At 38.2% G+C, this 19099-nt stretch overlaps 1 protein-coding gene across 1 annotated transcript; it reads right to left on the reverse strand.

The window, feature by feature from the left end:
• Nucleotides 1-11527: 11527 nt before the first annotated feature.
• On the reverse strand, nucleotides 11528-14299 carry LOC126492964 (protein S-Myc-like). Its single transcript, XM_050129665.1, has one exon. The coding sequence runs from the start codon at nucleotides 13683-13685 to the stop codon at nucleotides 12381-12383; it is 1305 nt and encodes a 434-aa protein (XP_049985622.1). The 5' UTR covers nucleotides 13686-14299; the 3' UTR covers nucleotides 11528-12380.
• Nucleotides 14300-19099: the final 4800 nt, after the last annotated feature.

The following is a 19099-nucleotide window of genomic DNA, read 5'->3' on the forward strand; positions in this document are numbered from 1 at the left end:
CCAGCCTGAGCTCTCTATTCCATCTTCCTCTAGGAGAGGCAGCTTTGCTTCTGACTCTCCCCACTTCTCCATGCCCCTTTCTCTCTCTCTCTCTCTCTCTCTCTCTCTCTCTCTCTCTCTCTCTCTCTCTCTCTCTNGAGGGCAGACGGGAAAGGATGGGGAGATGAGTAAGATTGAGATGCATGATGTGAAATCTACAAAGAATCAGTAAAAAGGTAAATTTACAAACAGAACATAAACTTCCAAGAAAAGCTAATTCCCCTTAGCCAAAACACTGATAAATGGGAAAACTAACAAGATACATTTTAAAGCAATGTACAGTTGAACAAATTACTGACAAAAAATTATCACCAAAGGAGTTTTAGTGTGATTATACAAGGAAATTGTCTTTCTTCCCAGGCCCTATTTGTGTTTCCCCAGAAGGACTGCCTCAGTGAATACACTAAGAAAGTGATTTATTTCCCTTCAGGAGAGACAGAAAAAAAAAAATTGTTTACCTTTGTGGAGTAAGCTAGAAGGGTTTAGCAGGTATTTTTTAGTTTTTTTCGTGTTCCTGTGATTAAAAAACTCTGACAAAAGAAACTTAAAGTTTGGAGAGTGTTTATTTTTAGGTCACAGTTCAAGGAGAGGTCAAGGCAGCAAGAGCTTGAAACAGCTGGGCACATTGTATCCACAATCAGAAATCAGAGAGGGATAAATACGTGCTCCTACTCGAATGCCTTTCTCCATTTATATAACCCAGGATTGCCTGTCTGGGGAATGGTAACTCCCAGAGTGGGCTTGTCTTTCTGCCTAAACACAATCAAGATCATCCCCATGGGCACGTCTAGAAACTTGTCTGCTAGGTGATTCTGGAGGCTTTCAAGGTGACGAGTAACAGTAGCTGTTATGGTTTTCATCTCTTTAAGAGACAAGCCACACCCACTCCTTCCCCCATCCGCTGAGCCAGGCTGATCTTCAGCTTCCAGCCTGAGCTCTCTATTCCATCCTCTGTCTGTCTGTCTGTCTGTGCTTCTGACTCTCCTCTCTTCTCCATCTCCCTTTCTCTCTCTCTCTCTCTCCCTCTCTCTCTCTCTCTCTCTCTCTCTCTCTCTCTCTCTCTCTCTCTCTCTCTCTCTCTGTGTGTTCTCTTCTCCTTCGCCCCTCCTCTAAGTAATAAATATCCAATTCTGATCCTTACAGTGTGTCTGCCCACGCGTCTCCCACCCAATTGCCCACCCACTGCTGAGAACCTGAGCCTTCATGGGACTCACTGTCACCTGCCCAGCCTTGCTGCAAGCTGCTCAGGACCCGGAGACAAAATTCATAAAAGTAGCCATCACATCAAGCATAGTATTTGCTGTCCTTTTCAGAGAGTAAGCAGATAGGCCTCCAACTCTTCTCCTGGGAAAACTATATGAAGCTGATGTGGGAGAATTTTTCTGTCTTATGACTGAAGGAAGCAGGGAAGTATCATGAGTCTCTGCTAGATTGGTGCAGAAGACTGATGGAAAAAGCAGATCTTTCACCTTACTTGTCACCAATAATCCAGAAGGAATCAAAAAGAGATAAACTTATTCAGCTTTTTTTCCTCCATCACCATAACATCAGCAGAGTCCAGCTGAAGATTTTCTTTCTACTCTAATGATTTGATACAATTCAGTCTTCTGCTTCACAACTCTATGACACATAAAAACGAGAAGAGTTAAATGTTCAACACTAGAAACATCAGAAGACACCTAAACAGGATCAATATCTAGAAAATGAGATTAATAGAATTAAAATTATTATACCATAATACACAAAATATCCAGGATACAAATGAAAATTAATCACAACTTGAACAACTAAAAAAATCCATATATTGAAAATGAGATTAAAAATGTTAAAAATATTTGATATTTTCTACAATCATAAAAGTGTTTCAATAAGGAATTGTAAACACTCTTAAAAATAAGGAAAGACTATAAAATTTCACACAATATTTGTAAATCAAAGAAAATTACTAAAGAGAGCTTTTAATATGAAAAAATATAACAAAGGTGTATCAGTTAGCAAAATTGACTTGAACTCAAAGACATATCAATATAAATCACTCAGTATTAAAAATAGATGGTATATACACTTAAAACAAAAATGAACAAAGAAGATATCCCTGAGGACCATCAGAATAATAACAAAAGTTCTGCCTTTTAAAATTTAAATTCTATGTGGGAGTCTAAGAAAATTTCCAAATAAAAAATAACTAAAAATAGGATTTTTAGTTATGTGGTGGGCATAATTACAAATTCAAAGTGATAGTACACCATAAACTGGAAAAGTCAAATGAGTTTTATAATAGATACAATCAATCCTCTGCAGTCTTAAGCAAGTGAAAAATCACCGAGATAAGTGAAAGTTAAGGCATATTGACTGGTAAAAGATAGCAAATTTAAATGAGATCATATTTTTCATCTGAAACCTTGAAGTTCAGTGGGGAAAATACATTTTTACAAGTACAAAAAGTAATTCTTAGTCATGAAATTTATATCTGATAAAAGTATATGTTGGGAGTAAAAAAGAAACAAGACATTCCTCAAAGGAAAAAAATAACACAAAAGAGAGAGAGAATTTACTACTAAAATACCTCCCTTAAACCTGGCAAAAGAAATTTATCCTGCTGACCCTGCAAACTACAAGTCACACTTATAATTAAAGATAATTTTAATTATAAGTAATTCACAACACTACAAAAGGAAGAAAAGCAAAATATATGTACCAAACATATAAAGTTAAATATCTATATAATTTTGAGCATAAAATTTAAAACTTTTAGCACATTTTTCACATAAGAAAATTTCCTTAGGAGCAAAACATGCTTATAATTTTCCTATAATTAACATAGTTAATTGTGATAAATCGAACAAGGCAAGTATGTTCACATTTAACACATTTCTCCAAGACATTATTCTATGATTTAGTCGATGGAATAAGGCAAGAAAAAGAAATGAGATGAATACAAGTTGGGATGAAACCAATACAGACATATTTTCAGATGGTATAATTAATAATACAGCCATCCCAAAATTGAAAGAAAAATACTTTAGATTTATTAAAGTGTGCATGAGTACTAGAAGAGCATGAAATACAACACCTCATATAATGCAAAATTATTCATAAATTTCTCAAAATAAAATAAAATGCATAAAGAATAAAACTAAGAAAACATATATATGATCTTTAGACTGAAATGACAAATTTTGGCAAAAGAAACTGTGGATGAACTGAATCAGATGCTTTGTGGGTAAGATGATGACTCAAAACTTCTGTGTCACTCTGGAAGACAGGAAATGGCGTAGCAAAGGACAAACTTTACAGTGAACAATCAAAGAGAAGCATCTGAAAACATGGAATGGATTGTAGATGCCAGGAAATGTGAGCCTGTTTCCACGCTGACCAAAGGTCAGAGAGTTGAAACTTACCTCTAGTTCCTTCAAAGTTATTGTCCTTCTACCTCAAAGGTCCCACCTAGGAAAGAAGAGTTTTGCTCTCTCAAAGTTATTGTCAACAGGTGTGGCTGATAACCAGACCTTGTACCTCAGGGATACAGAAGTAGATGTGTGCTCACCTCAAACAAAAGTCTAAGGATCCAACTAAGTGTCCAGTTCCCTTAAGGCGATAACTTTGTATTCCCCCAGGGAGTGGTTTGTCTACAGAACGTTTTGGTCTTGCGTGTGAGCATGACTTGTTTTGTTCTAGCAACAGAATGTTTAACTACGGAAGTACCTGCAACCTTCAACTGATATGTTCATTTCCTTGTATCATGTTAATAGATTTTTGTCTTACTCCTACCTTTTGGGGTCAGGGGTATTTTAAGCAATTGGAAATTAATCATGGGTAAATTTCAGTACCCACTGCAATTCCCTCCTTATATTAGTCTATGTTTCTCCATTTTATTACTTTCATTTGTGTCTTCATATTCTTTGCTATATTTCTAAATCCACATGCCTCTACCCTGGCAAGAGGTATTTTTGTCAAGGCTGGTCCATGAAAATGGATGACAAAATGGGTTAAAAAGTATGAGGCAAAAGAAAACACACATTCAGAAAAATAATAAACACCTGGCATCTTCACTTCTGGGGAAGACAGACTGACATTCCTAGCCAAGTTCCACCGTAGGTGAGAACTTATTGTTCTTACAACCCTTAACTGCAGTAGAAAGATTTGGTAGAACAATGACTCCCCCTGAGTAGTCGATCAACCCTGGAGAAGATGGTTATTTTGTTGCTTCTCATATCTTCAAGTGTTATGGCCAGTTACCACTTTAAGAGGAGGCTCAACTTTTTAGAAGGAGGTACTGTAGGGACTTGAGAAAAAGAAACAGTCACAACAACACAGGGAACTTGTGGATGTCCTGCCACACTGAGTGGAAGTCAACACATGGCACAGTCATGGAAAATGATAGTAGCCACATTGAGGATTTCAGGTAGCAAGCAATTCAGGCTGTGAAAGGCGTGTGGTTTCTGGCCCACTTTCCGTGGCAAAGAGAAAGCCCTTACATCTGAGAATGAATGTGGAAACTGAATGTTGTAAGCACATGGCCAGTGAGCTGATTGGGTGCTGAAGTTGCATTACTGCTATGTGTGTTTTGTTGCAAGGTGGAAGTTTGAAGACTGAGCCTAACTCCAATGAATCATTGGATTTCTTCATCAAATGTTTATTTCATCCACTTTCCAACACACTTTACAATTTGGATATGAATCACCACTGAACACAAAACTGGGGAATTTTAGAATGAATGCAGGCCCACTTGGTTTACAGGTTAAAAAGTTCATGGCAGCCAGAAGAATCTCCAGCACAGAGATATAAAAAAATGTAAATATAGATCTGCACTAGAAAATTGATCTTTTAGTGATGACTCAGCTAGCACACAGAACCAAGTTGAACATCAGGAATGACAAGAGATTCCAACAGAATACACTACTTCTTCACCAGGCACACTCAAATAGGAGAAGACCTAGGAGTAAAATTCTCAAATTCTTTGTCGTTAAAAAACAGACAAACAGGCCTGAAAGATAAGCTCAGCTGGTAAAAGCACTTGCAGTAGCGCCTGTAAACCTGAGCTGAATCTCCATAACACATGGGAAAAGGAAAGAACTGACTCCCAAAACTTGTCCTCTGAGCTCCAGACACGTGCTATATGTGCTATGGCATATACACACCAGGTACACATCCATGTATGTACACACATACAGAGAGAGAGAGAGAGAGAGAGAGAGAGAGAGAGAGAGAGAGAGAGAGAGAGAGAGAGAGAGAGAGAGAGAGAGAGAGAGAGAGAGAGAGAGAGAGAGAGAGAGAGAGGAGAGAGGAGAGAGAGAGAGAGAGAGAGAGAGAGAAAGCAAAATGTGGAAAATTAACAAAAATAAAATGAAACTGGATCTTTGTTTTTAAATTTTGTAACTGAATTTCTCCCTTATTTTACTCTTTGGTAGTGTGCTTCTCTTTACCTAGCACTTGTTTCGCATGTTTCTATATTTAATAGAACCTTTTTTATTTCATACTGTTTTTTCTCCCTCTTCCTCACATTCTCCTCCTCCTCTTAATTTTACTTTTTCTTTTCTTAAGGTTTATTTCAAAAATTAGATGAGCAATGACTTCAAAAGGAATTTAAAAATTCAGAAAAAATATGTAAGAAAAATCAATTTGGAGTGTATAGAAAAAATTAGCAATATGAATGAGAGTTTTATCAATGAAACTGAGATTTTTGAAAACAAATACTGGAAATGAAACTCCTCAATAAGTCAAATAAAAACGCAGTGAAAAATCAATACACTAGATGAAACAAAGGAAAAATTATAATAGAGGATACCAAGAAAATATAACATTCAAACAGTAATAAAAAGCAAAACCAAAGCAATCATGGAAACTACTTTTAATGATGAAGACACAAAAGCTAACTATCCACGGGGTGGTAGGAGCTAAGATGTGCGTTAAAGGCATACACAATCTGTTCACTGGAGTTATAGCATACTTCACAAACCTGATGGGAGCTGTGGGCTGCATTCCTGCCACCCAGCTCCCAGTCGCCTGGCTAGCTTATGCCCCAAAATAACGACACACAAACTGTATTCATATAAACACTGCTTGGCCCATTTCTATTAATGTGTGTAGCACCACAAGGTGGTGAGTTATCTTGCCTAACCCATATTTAGTAATCTGTGTAGCACCAGTCTTACTGGGAAAGATTCAGCATGTCTGACCTGGAGGCTTGCTCCATCGCCTCTGCCCTGGGGAGCAGCGGCATGGCATCTGAGCTCACTTCCTCTTCCTCCAACATTCTGTTCTGTTTACTCCACCCACCTATGTTCTAACCTATCAGGGCCAAGCAGTTTCTTTATTGATTAACCAATGACCTTCCTCCATCACAAACCAAAGCAAAGATACAGACATACACTTCCAGAAGGTATGTAAGACAAGAAATAGACATGATAATTAAAGAGGTTCTTCACATCACATCAGAGTTGAAATATTAGGGCTACAGAATAAAGACATTGTGCTAAGTTTTCAGGCATAATGTCTTTCCTCTATAGCCATATCATTCACTTACAAAGATAAAATCAGAATAGCATTAGATATCTCAATGGTGATCCCCAAAGACAGAAAACATTATTATAATTTGTTTCTTACCCAGAGAATAAACTGTAAACAAAAGTTACTATATTCAACAAGATTATCTTTAAAAATAGTAGAGAAACCAAAATAAGATAAGCCTTTGAGAACATCATGAGTCAAAGCAATTCAGGAACATTAAAGCAGCACTGCAGAAGATAAGTAAAGACATCTTACCAGATAGCTCTCTTGCTTTCATAGCAAAGAAGTAAAACAAGACGCAGAAACAGCAAAGCATGAAACAAGTTTTACTGAAGGAGGAAATGCACTGTCAGTAAGAGTTGGCATTGCAAAACAGAATCAGCCCCAAGCTGTAACAAGCAGTTATCTTTAGTTCACTTTTAGAGGATTTCCATCTAAGTTCTTTCCATTTCTTCCCCTCAGTAATGATGATTTCCAGCTCTCCTAACTTGTGTGTGTGTGTGTGTGTGTGTGTGTGTGTGTGAGAGAGAGAGAGAGAGAGAGAGAGAGAGAGAGAGAGATGCTTTTATGTGAAGAAAACCCTTCACATAATGGGGAGGGGTGGAACCAAACTGGCAATGACAGTAAGATGTTAATGAATCAAAATTCATCTTCAACCAGCAGTCAGTGGGCTAGAATCACCTGAAACTATTTTTTATTGTTGTTAAATTTTCTAAACTTTTTTTTAAAGATTTATTTATTTATTATGTATAAAGTATTCTCAGTATTCTGTCTGCATGTATGCCTGCAGGCCAGAAGAGGGCACTAGACCCCATTACAGATGGTTGTGAGCCACCATGCCGTTGCTGGGAATTGAACTCAGGACCTTTAGGAAGAACAGACAGTGCTCTTAACCACTGAGCCATCTCTCCAGCCCCCACGTTTCTAAAGTTTTAAAGTGCCATTAAAGCCCGGCAGTGGTGGTGCATGCCTTTAATCCCAGCACTCGGGAGGCAGAGGCTGGCGGATCTCTGGGAGTTCGAGGCCAGCCTGGTCTACAAGAGCTAGTTCCAGGACAGGAACCAAAAGCTACAGAGAAACCCTGTCTCAAAAATAAAAAAAAAAAAAAGTGCCATTAAATGAGCACTATGACAACTATGCCTTCTTTTTGCCTACAGTGGTATAAGCAAGTTTCTGGGTACAAGACTATACAACATCACCTGTCCCCTATTTTTCAGACACTTAGTACTCTTGTTCCCATTGTATTTATCTACTTGCTACCTAATATATCACTATACAAAGACAATAAGGAAAGGTAGTTATGAACAAATGGGACAAAAAATAAGAACTAGGAAAGAGACAGTTATATATAACTCACTAAATTATTAATTATATCACTAAGATTAACAGGGTAGAATAAAAAGTGAACAATATTTGAATCAATCGGGAAATGAAGAACAAAATTAAAGAAACCAGGAATATATCTCAAAAATAATGCTAAATATAAGATGACTTTACTCTCTAACTAAAAGATCCAGGGTAGCTGATTGGATTTTTTTTTTTTTTTTGGTTTTGGTTTTTTTAAGACAGGGTTTCTCTGTACCTTTGNGAGAGGGCCTCGTGAGGGTTGGGACACACTGGCTTTTGAGTCAGGCCATTCCATTTTTGGAAGGAAGAAAATTCTTCGTGCGTTCTGCCAAAAATCCACCTACTCGCAACTCCCCCACATGGGTCCTGACTCTGCCAGGAACCAAATGTCAAAAAAAAAAAAAAAAAAAAAAAAAAAAAAAAAAAAAAAAAACCACAGCTACTAGCAATGGTGCACACAGACTTAAAGTCACGGAACTGATAATGATATACCAAGCAAATGAAAAACAAAAGCAGGGGCTGGAGAGATGGTTCAGTGGTTAAGAGCATTGCCTGCTCTTCCAGAGGTCCTGAGTTCAATTCCCAGCAACCACATGGTGACTCACAACCATCTGTAATGAGGTCTGGTGCTCGCTTCTGGCCTGCAGACATACACATAGACAGAATATTGTATACATAATAAATAAATAAGTATTTAAAAAAGAAAAACAAAAGCAAACAGGAGTAGTTGCATCAATGCATAATGATTTTAAATATATATTCACTTATTTATTGTTGGTGCACCCTATTTCATTAAAAAATAATCCTACTGGACATAATGAAACAGATAGGTAGAGGACAGATATGTAGAGGACATAAAGAAACAGAGCAGTAGGGGCTCCATATATTAATCATCCAGACACTTGTTCATATCACATGTCTTCCAAAACTTCCTGTTTTGGGGGCAGGCTTGTCCCCTAAGTCATTAACAGGGATTAAAAAAAAAAAAAAAAACAGCAAGCTGTTACAGGTATTAAAAACGTTGTTCTCCCTAAGAATAATTAGAAGGTAAACTATTGCCAGTAGAGATTACTATTTTTATTTCATAAGAATACCTAGAGTGGGACGGAAAGTCAGAAGGTTATCCATGGAGAGAATGCTCTGCTCTGCCTGAAACTCTCAATTGATAACGCTAGCATGACTGTTTCAGTAAGTCTTCCCCAGTGATGTGGGATTCCCCTCTGTATGCTGTGAATATCATTGGTTAATACAGGAACTGATTTGGGCCTATAGCAGAGCTATAGGGGAACAGAGCTAGGCAGGGAAAACTAAATGGAATTTTGGGAGAAAGGAGGAGGAGTTAGAGAGAAGTTATGGAGTTGTGCCAGAGGCAGACGTGTTGAAACTTTGCTGGCAGGCCACGACCTCATGATGATGCACAGATTAATGGAGATGGGTTAAATTAAGATGTAAGAGTTAGCCAATAAGAAGCTAGAGCTAATGGGCCAAGCAGTGATTTAAATAATATATTTTCTCTGTGTGATTATTTCGGGGCTAAGTGGCCAGGAACTAACTAGCAGCCTCCTCCTACACTCCAATCCATTCCTGCAGGATGATTGCATTTGATTTGCTGATGTTATCTATCTGCTGCTATGTGCTATTTTACTTGGAAAGCTCAGCTAAGAGAGAAGGGGCCCTATGCTCAACTCAAGACATTGCACCAGGAATTGCATTTGTATGCTTCAGCGGGGCTTCCTCAGTTTACTTTTGTTAAATATTTGTAACCACCTGATATGATAATATCACCTATTATTTGCTCTGCCAGTTAGGATACTCCTGTTAGCTTTACTTGATCTAGTTAGCCTTCTATTGTTGGGATAAACACAGTGGCTAAAGCAAACTTAGGGAGTTATAGTAGTTTAAATGTAATTGGCCCCCATAATCTCATAGGGAGTGGCACTGTTAGGAGGTGTGGCCTTGTTGAAGGAAGTATGTCACTGTGGGGGCAGCTTTTGAGGCCTCATATACTCAGAGTACTGCTGAGTGTCAAACTCTTAGTCAAACTAACCAAAATGAAGACAGAGAAGACCCAAGTTGATAAAATTAGAAATAAGATACATTAAAACAGATACTTATAAAATCCAGATCATTTTTAAAGAATATTTTTGAAAAGTTGTGTTCTAATAAATTGGGAAATCAAATATATATATATATATATATATATATATTTAGGAACAACGAACCTACCAAATTTGAACCAAGGAGTAGAGAAGGCCATAAATCCATACTCATTACAGACATTCAAATCAAAACAACGTTGAGATTCTACCTCACTTTAGTTAGCACATTATTAACAAAATAATAAGTAGCAAATGTTTCTGAGGTTATAGTAAATATGGAATGCTGATTACACTTTCAACAGTAAGGTAAATTAGTTCATAGGCTATGGAAATCAAAATGGAGTTTTCTTAAAAGCTAATGGCAGAACTCCATGTTATAGTCCCATAACATGTGTGTATGTGTGCTCAAAAGAACCAAACTTTCCATAAAGAACATATATACCTGAATCCCCATGCTCATTGTTGCACTGTTCACAAAAGCCAATTCATGGAATTGCCCTATCTAAACATCAATAAGTAAATGGATAAAGAATGTGTAATAGTATATTCATGTATGAAATTCTCAAATGATAAATATAAAAATCAAAAAGAAATCCCGACATGAAAAATAACACCTTAGAAAAGCATATAAAAGAGATAAAATCATCTATATGAAATTTAAAAAGATAAATGCATTGCTGGGCAGTGGTGGTGCATGCCTTTAATCCTAGCACTCAGAAGGCAGGGGCAGGTGTTTCAAGGCAAACCTGGTCTACAAAAGCTAGTTCCAGAACAGGCTCCAAAGCTACAGAGACACCCTATCTCAATCCCCCCCAAAATAAAAAGATAAATGCACATATACAATGAAGTATATTCAACCATACAGTGAATGAAATTCTATCATTGGTATGAAAATGGATATTGCAATACTAAACAAATAAGACACTTCAGATAAGCATCATGTTTTTTGTCATATGTAGAACCAAGATAGTAAAAAACAGAAATATATAATGGCCACTACTATATGGGGAAAAAACCAGGAGGGTGATGGATGTTAAATATTAATATTGTACTTTGTGTACATACATGAAAACGATATAATGAATCTATTATTTGGCTTAGTTAACATACATTAAAAATTTTGAAAGCCTGAATAGGCTGAATTAAGTAGGAATAAAAAGGATATCTGAACTTGAACATGATTATGTGATCATATTTTCACATAAGAATAGTGAAAAAAGAATCACGAGAAAACAGATCTCTGAGACATAAGATCTTTGTAAGACCATTATAAGACCAAACATCTGGCTCACTGAGATACCTGAGGAAGGCAAGCTAAAGGCGAAGAGTATATTACACCTATTCGGCGGAATACAGCAGAAATTTCCCCCATAGTTTATGAAAGTCATGAATATGCAAGTCTTTATTTCGTATTGAATCTGACCAAGAGAGAACCTCTTTACAGCATGTTATGACTAAATAACCACAGTGCAGATCAGAGAAAGAATATTAAAATCTGTGAAGCAGAAGTGCCAAAGCACATTTAAGGGCAAGTTAATTAGTTGAAAAAGCATTTCTCTCACCAGGAAATTTCTTTCAAAAATCATTCAATTGCTATTTATTTCATAACAACATGAGGTATTTCAAAGGGCACATATTTTGTAGAAATTAAGCACACAACTTTGCATTCACTCATTTGTACACATCACACATGAACAAATACACTTACAGAAAGACTTGGAGAAAAGGGAATATACATATACATATATAATTTCTTTAAAAAGTTTCTTAATTTGAAAAAGCGATAAAGTCTTATCTCCTAAAAACCTTCACTCTTCATTTTCATATGTAAACATAAATATCAAATTTAGTTACGTATCAGCATCATACTAAAATACACCACAGACAGTGTAAGAATTAGTACAGTACGTAACAGAGATTGACAATATATCTGTATACAAAACATGCTCCTCAAACATTGAGGTGTTATTACGATACTAAGGTGTGAACTTCCAGTGTAATACTGACCTCTTGGTGGGCGAGTCGATGGAATTTACAGAAATATTCCCCCAGGGACATCCAAAGAGGACTCCCTTTCTGTGGCATCTATTGGAATGTAATGACTCCTGTAAAAGAAGTGACTCTGGAAACTTGGAGTAAACACGACTTCAACAGCCTTCCAAGGTTCCCAACTATCCTGAACCTTCATGACCATCACTGCGATTGAAGGAAAGAAAGAAGTCACCTAGCATCCTATTCCTAGACTTTCCAAGGCCCCACTAGAACTGCATGGGTTGCCCCTATCCAGCTTAAAACTTGACAAGGGGCCAATATGAAGGTAAACCAACATTCTTTTTTTCAAGTCAACATGTGCAAAGTAGCAATAACTGTCCATTTCAGAAACATTTAGTATATCTCAGGGTATTTGATTTTCCGCAGCAACTGCTGTTGTCTTGCGCGCAGTATCTCCCTTTCCATCAGGAGCTTGTACTCATCAGCCTGCAGGGTGCGAATGTACTCGGTGGCCTTTTTCAGAATGACCACTTTGGCTGCCTTCTCATTGTGCACCAGCTCAGGCACAAGGTCCCTGAGGATCAGGAAGCTGGAGCGCATATTGTCACGGCGTTGGCGCTCCATCATATTGTGGTTGAGGCGACGCTCCATGTCCTGCAACTCTGAGTTGCGGGGAGCCACTCTTGTAGGCTTCTGTGGGAGGATGCACTTGAGGGGCCGTAGTGAAGCCTGGCTCTTGAGCTTCTTGTGCGGCGGCGCGTCCTCGCTGTGCACACAGGGCAACGGTGGCGCAGCGTAGTTGTGCTGCTCATGAATGAGGACGCAGCGCTTGAAGATCAACTCGCTGGACTGCGCGCGCCCGGGGCCCAGAGCTGCGTTCCCAGGACGCGCCGCGGTGGGGAGCCTGGAGACAGTCTTGGAGGACTGGGTCTCCTCCACCGTGACCACATCGATTTCCTCTTCATCTTTTTTCTCAGTACCTGAGTTGCTCAGGATGTTCTCTCTGGGGGTGCTGGAGGCCTGGCGGTTACCACGGCTGACTGCAGTGCCGGCAGCGCCAGCACTGGCGGGGATGGCCGGTACGGGCACCCACTGGCGCTTGTTCGCTGGGAAGAAGACCACAGCGGGGTCCATGCACTCTGAGTCCAGGTGGGCAAGCTCTGTGAGCCAGGCGGCTTTCCCACGCCCCACACTTGCTGTTCCGCTGCGCGCGTGGCCCGCAGAGCTGGCTGCAGCAGTCGCTCTAGGGGCCGAGGTGCTGCGGCCGGCGGGCAGGGACCCAGAGCCGTTTGGCAGCTTTTTGCTTACCGCACTCTCCAGCTTCCCCCGGGTGGAGAAACCACTCCACATGCAGTCCTGAAGGATGACCGGGTTGTTGCTGAGGCCACAGAGTCCTCCCAGGCCAAAAACATCCTCCTCGGTCGGGTTACCCCCTAGGTCGGCCTCAGGCAGCAGCATCTCGGTAGCCCAGTTCACCGGCTCCTGGCTGTGCTCCGCTAAAGCGCGGCTGGGTGACAACCGAGGCGTAGGCAACAGTTCAAACTTCTTCCAGATGTCCTCCCCCGGAGGCGTGGAGTTGCGACCGCCAAAGTAGACGTCATCTTCTTCCGGATAGAAGCAGGGTTTCAGCGAGTCAAACTCCAGGTCCGAGTTCTTGCAGATCATCCCGGGCATGCTGGATGTAGTGCAGCTGAGCATCCGTTAGTCTCCAGCTGGCGACTAAACACTTCTTTCTTCTCAGCTCTTTTTAAATACAGTGGTGCTTCCGTCCCGTGGGGGGGTCACACAGGGTGTGGGACTCAATCAACCTCTAACACTACAGGACTACCGGAGGACCTAATCTGAGGCTTTTCTGTGCCGGAATCTCTGGTGGGCTTTAGGGACAGAGGGGTCCTCCTGGTGGCTGCAGTCTGATTGCCCTAAGGCTCTCCTGGCTGCAACCCAGATCTAAGGAGCATCTTCCCAGGAGCGTCGTGTCCTGTGCCTTCCTCCTCCACCCTTCTTTGAATCCACCCACCAGGTCCAGACAGATGATTGTCACTTCATGTGAAACTTTCAAGGACAGAAGGGCACTGATGATGCCTTTCAAATTCCCAAAGAAAACAACTTTCCACCAAGATTAGTATACACAGCAAAATTACCCTCCAGAATAAAAGGAGAAATATGGTCTCAGAGAAACATAAATTGTGGGAGTGCAGGACCACTAGATGACCATTAAGGAGGTGTTTAAGGAAACCTCTGCTCGGAAGAGGAAGAAACATAGGGACTAGCATGACTGCTCCTGAACGAAAGTATCCCATTATAAGAGTAGACATGCAAATGAGAAAAGGAAAGGAATCAAACATTACCAGTACAACAAAACATAAAACTCAGAATATTTGAAAAAAGAAGAATAAAATTATAGTTACTACCCAGTTACTACAATGAGTATAATAATCTTAATTCTCCAACTAAAAGACACAGAGAATTTACTTGAGCTAAGATATTCTAGAAGTATGATGTTTACAGGAAAATAATATCTCTGCAAAGAAACAGATTGAGAGAAAATATGGAAAATGATAATCCAAGCAAATGTAATCAAGCAGGAGTAGTCATAATCATAACCAGCAAAATAGACTTTAAGACACAAAAACATGTCACTATACACTGAACAACAGAAGAATTCATGAAGAAGATATAACTAAGGGTTGGGAAGTAGTAAAATGCTTGCCTGGCATGGGCAAGGATCTGAATTTGGACTCCACACCATAAAAAGAAGATACAACCACTATAAATGTAGATGCTTCCAGTGCTGATATCCGTAATTTTATAAATCCACAACTAGTCATAAGGTCTCATTAAAATAATGGCAGGTAACTTAAATACCCCAATTCAAATACACCCATTGAAAATGATAGATCTTCAATGCCAAAAATTAGATAAGAAACATCAGAATCATACTAAATGTAGTAAGATGACTTAGAGACCTCTATATAATATTCCATTCAACAGCTGCAGAATCCACACTTGATTATCAGCATTTTAACATGCCCCATATATTTAGCCTCAGAGAAATTATTATTGAATTAAAATACAATAATTTGTTGTGTTTTATATATAATCTCAATGGAATTAAAACAGAAATCAATAGTAATAGAAACTAAATTATCTATTCATACATGCTGTGGTTAGACAACATAGTAGTTCATGACTGGTGAATTATTGAAGAAGTCAAGGTAGAAATTATAAAATTCTTCTAATCAAATGAAAGTGTCTATATTAGTCAAATAGAGAAATTTTAAATAAATACTTGGAATGTGTCCCAAGGACTTATAAGGACAAGGCCCAAACCAAATTCCATATCAGTACAAAAGGAATAACAAATAGTACAGAAAAATAAATGAAATAGAAACAAAAAACAGCAAAAAAATTAATTTAAAGGTGGTTATTGTAAAAGGGATAAGGAGAACCATTTTATTAAGTTTATCAAAAGAAAGGGAGAAAAATGACAAATAAGTAAAACTAGTTTTAAAAACTAATTAGAAATCCAGAAACTCATTAGGGACTATTTTGTTGAACTACATGTAAATATATTGGAAAATATATAGGTGGACATATATGCTATAAAACTGAACCAAAAGCATAACTAATCAATCAGTACCAAGTAGCAATATTGAAGCTGTAGCAAGAAGTTTTCCAACAAAGAAAAAAGATAAGACTGGATAGATTCCCTGCTGCTCTTTAAAGAATGAATAATACCAATGTTCCCTAAAAAGAATCTATAAAATAGGAAGAGAAGCAATTACATCAAAAGTCATTCTATGAAGCCAATATGTCTGTGTTACTAAAACTTGGAAAAAATACAGCTAAAAAGTAACTTGTTCCAATATCTCTTAGGAGCATAAATACATTATTACTCAACAAAAATACTTTTAAATAGAATTTAAAAGTACATTAAAAATATCAATCATCTTGATCAAATTGGTTTCAGTTCAAGAATGTGTGAATGGTTCAATATAAGTATTTCAGAAAACGTAATGATAGATTCAAATGTAAAAAAATAATACATGATTATATCAATAGGCATATGAAAATCCTTTCATTTAATTAAATATCCCTTCACAATAGAAGTCACAAATAAATTACATATAGCAGGATTGTATCTCTACATAACAGGGGCATTATGTAACAAATCCATAAGCCAGCATACATACTGAACAGTAGTGTACAAGTGAAATGTTGAAATTCACACATATGCAAAAAGGCTCCACATAGACAAAACAATCCAATGGTACTAAAGAGAGGACACAGAAATAAATATACTTTTGGCAAACTGATTCTCAATAAATGTAGCAAAAACAGCCCTTGGAGAAAGGACATTCTTTTTTAACACAGTGTGCTGGGAACACAAGTTATCTGCATGTACACAAGTTATCTGCAAGTACATGAGAGAATCAAGGCTCTTGTGCCTCCTTTTGTACAAATTCTGTTCCAAATTAATTTGATTTTAAATTTAAGATCCAAAACCTTAAAAGTTCATAAAAACATAAGGAAGATATCCCAACAAAGATGCCCATGTAATGATTTCCCGAATAGAATGTCAATAGCTCAGGATTAAAGCAAGAGTTGACAAAAAAGATTATAACAAAGTGGGGCTGGAGAAATGGCTCAGAGGTTAAGAGCCTGCTCTTCCAAAGGTCCTGAGTTGAATTCCAGCAACCACATGGTGGCGCACAACCATCTGTAATGGGGTCTAGTGCCCTCTTCTGGCCTGCAGGTATACACACGGAAAGAATATTGTATACATAATAAATAAATATTTAAAAAAAGATTATAACAAAGTAAAAATTTCTGCAAAGAAAAGGAACCAACAGAGCTAGAAGATGATTAATGCTAATTGTCAGCTTCATAGAATTGAGTCACCTGTGCACCTCTGGGCATGCCTGTGAAGGTTCTATTTTAAAAAAAACAGTATTTTTTAAAAAAATAATGTATTCTTTGAGAATTTCGTGAATGTATACAGTGTATTCAATTATATTTACTTTCCACTCATCTCTCCCCTCAAACTCTTCCTAGATCTTCCTCTACATCACTCTCCCTGTTTTATGTCCTTATCTTTTTAAGTAACTCACAGAGTGCAGTTTGTGCTGCCCATAGACACCCACTGAAGCATACTTAACCTATCAAGGATGATATTCCTAAAGAAAACTTACCCTGCACTAGTACCCATCAATTGTCAGTAGCTACTCAGTTAGTGGTGTAGTCTTCCACGCCCCTCCTGCATCTATGCTGCAGTGCTAACTGGACTGATGCTGTGCAGGTCTTGTGCTGTGATTCTGTCATGTCCAGAAGACACGGTTTCACCTGTCTTCCCCAACCTCTGGCTCTCGCAGTCTTCGTGTGCTCTCTTTCTCAAAGTTTTCTGAACTGTGGAAGGAGGCATGCGATACAGAGGTTCTAATCCAAGCACACCCTAGACACTTGTTCTCTGCACAGGTGATGCAGAAAACACACCCAATGGCAGTGAGAACACTTCTTGGACAACAGTATTCTGGACTGTATAAGATCCCGAAAACTAGTTGAACACTTGCATGCATTCATTGCCCTCTCTTTCTTGCTTGCAGATGCATTGCAGGTGCAAGCTCCTGCCTCTGTAACTTGCCCGGCATGAAGGACTATAGCATAAATTGTGACATAGAATAAATCCTTCTCCCTTAAGTTGCCTTTGTCAGAGTGTTTTTGTCAAAGCAACAAAGAAGAAACTGAAAAAAGGGGTAACCTCCAGAATGGGAGTATATATTTGCTGCCTGTTCATTGGGCAGAGGGTTACTACCTAAAAGTTCAGCAAGCAAAGCTACAGATAAATTTAGAACTGATCTTTTCAGTTTTTCTGATTTACCTTGAAACATTATTATTTCAGGGTAGTGGTGGCGCATGTCTTTAATCCCAGCACTCGGGAGGCAAAGACAGGCGGGTCTCTGTGAGTTCAAGGCCAGCCTGATCTACAGAGCTAGTTCCAGGAAGCCAGGACTGTTATATAGCGAACTCTTATCTTAGAAAATCCCTCCAAAATATATTATTAATAATATTTTTCTGGGTCCGGAGAGACGGTTAGAGTGTTAAGAGTGCATACTGCTCTTTCAAAGGAGAAATTCAGATCCCAATACTAGCATTGGACAGCTTACAATCTTCTGTAACTGAAACTCCAGACCTCAAACCTCCTTTAGACAAGCACACATGCGGCCTACACAATTCTCTCTCTCTCTCTCTCTCTCTCTCTCTCTCTCTCTCTCTCTCTCTCTCTCTCTCTCATAAATTAAAAGGAAAAGTAGATCTTTAAAATAAATCAGACTTTTCCATTGCAAGTAAAAAATTGGACTTGATGTTATTTTAAGAGGACACAAATTGGGTGGGTAGGGAAAAGAGGATGGATCAGAAATGAGTTAGAAGAGGGGTGAATATGACCAAAATGCATTGTATGAAATTCTTGAAGAACTAATAAAATACTTTCATGCTGATAGTTAAAAAATAAGGCTATTTATGTTTAAATGTTGGCTAGATGATGAAATAAGGAAGAATGGAAATAATAGAAGAAAGAAAATTGATGATATGAAAGATTGATTGATTGACTAAAGATAGATAGATAGATAGATAGATAGATAGATAGATAGATAGATAAGATAGATAAACAGATAGATAGATAATGCAGAGGGAAATCCATTATAATGCCACCTGTTTCTAAAATCCAGAACCTGTATCACACATTTATGAGGTGACCATCATGTATGGTAGAAGGGGCAAGTGATTCTTTTCCTTTTGTCAGCCTTTTTAAATTAACACCACAAAACTTTATTTCTATGTTTAGTGCACATTTGTCCTAAATTCTGAGTAATATGAGAACAGAATTATCATACAACTTGGGAGAAAGTTTGATATTCTCCACTGAATGAGTTAAAAAGGAACGTAAAACTATAAAATATTAGTTTAAGTGTGGGTTCTCAGTTATAGTAAATACAACAATAAATATTTTACTGTTTTCTCTAATTTTCCAAGAAGAATTTAGTACAAAAGTTTTTTTTATAACAGTTTTATTTCAAGAAAGGAAGGGCTACTTATAATAAACATTTTACTTT

The sequence above is a fragment of the Alexandromys fortis genome, unplaced genomic scaffold (assembly GCF_014885135.2).
Source record: "Alexandromys fortis isolate MF-2015 unplaced genomic scaffold, M_Fortis_MF-2015_v1.1 scaffold_318, whole genome shotgun sequence".
NCBI classification, from domain to species: Eukaryota; Metazoa; Chordata; class Mammalia; order Rodentia; family Cricetidae; genus Alexandromys; species Alexandromys fortis.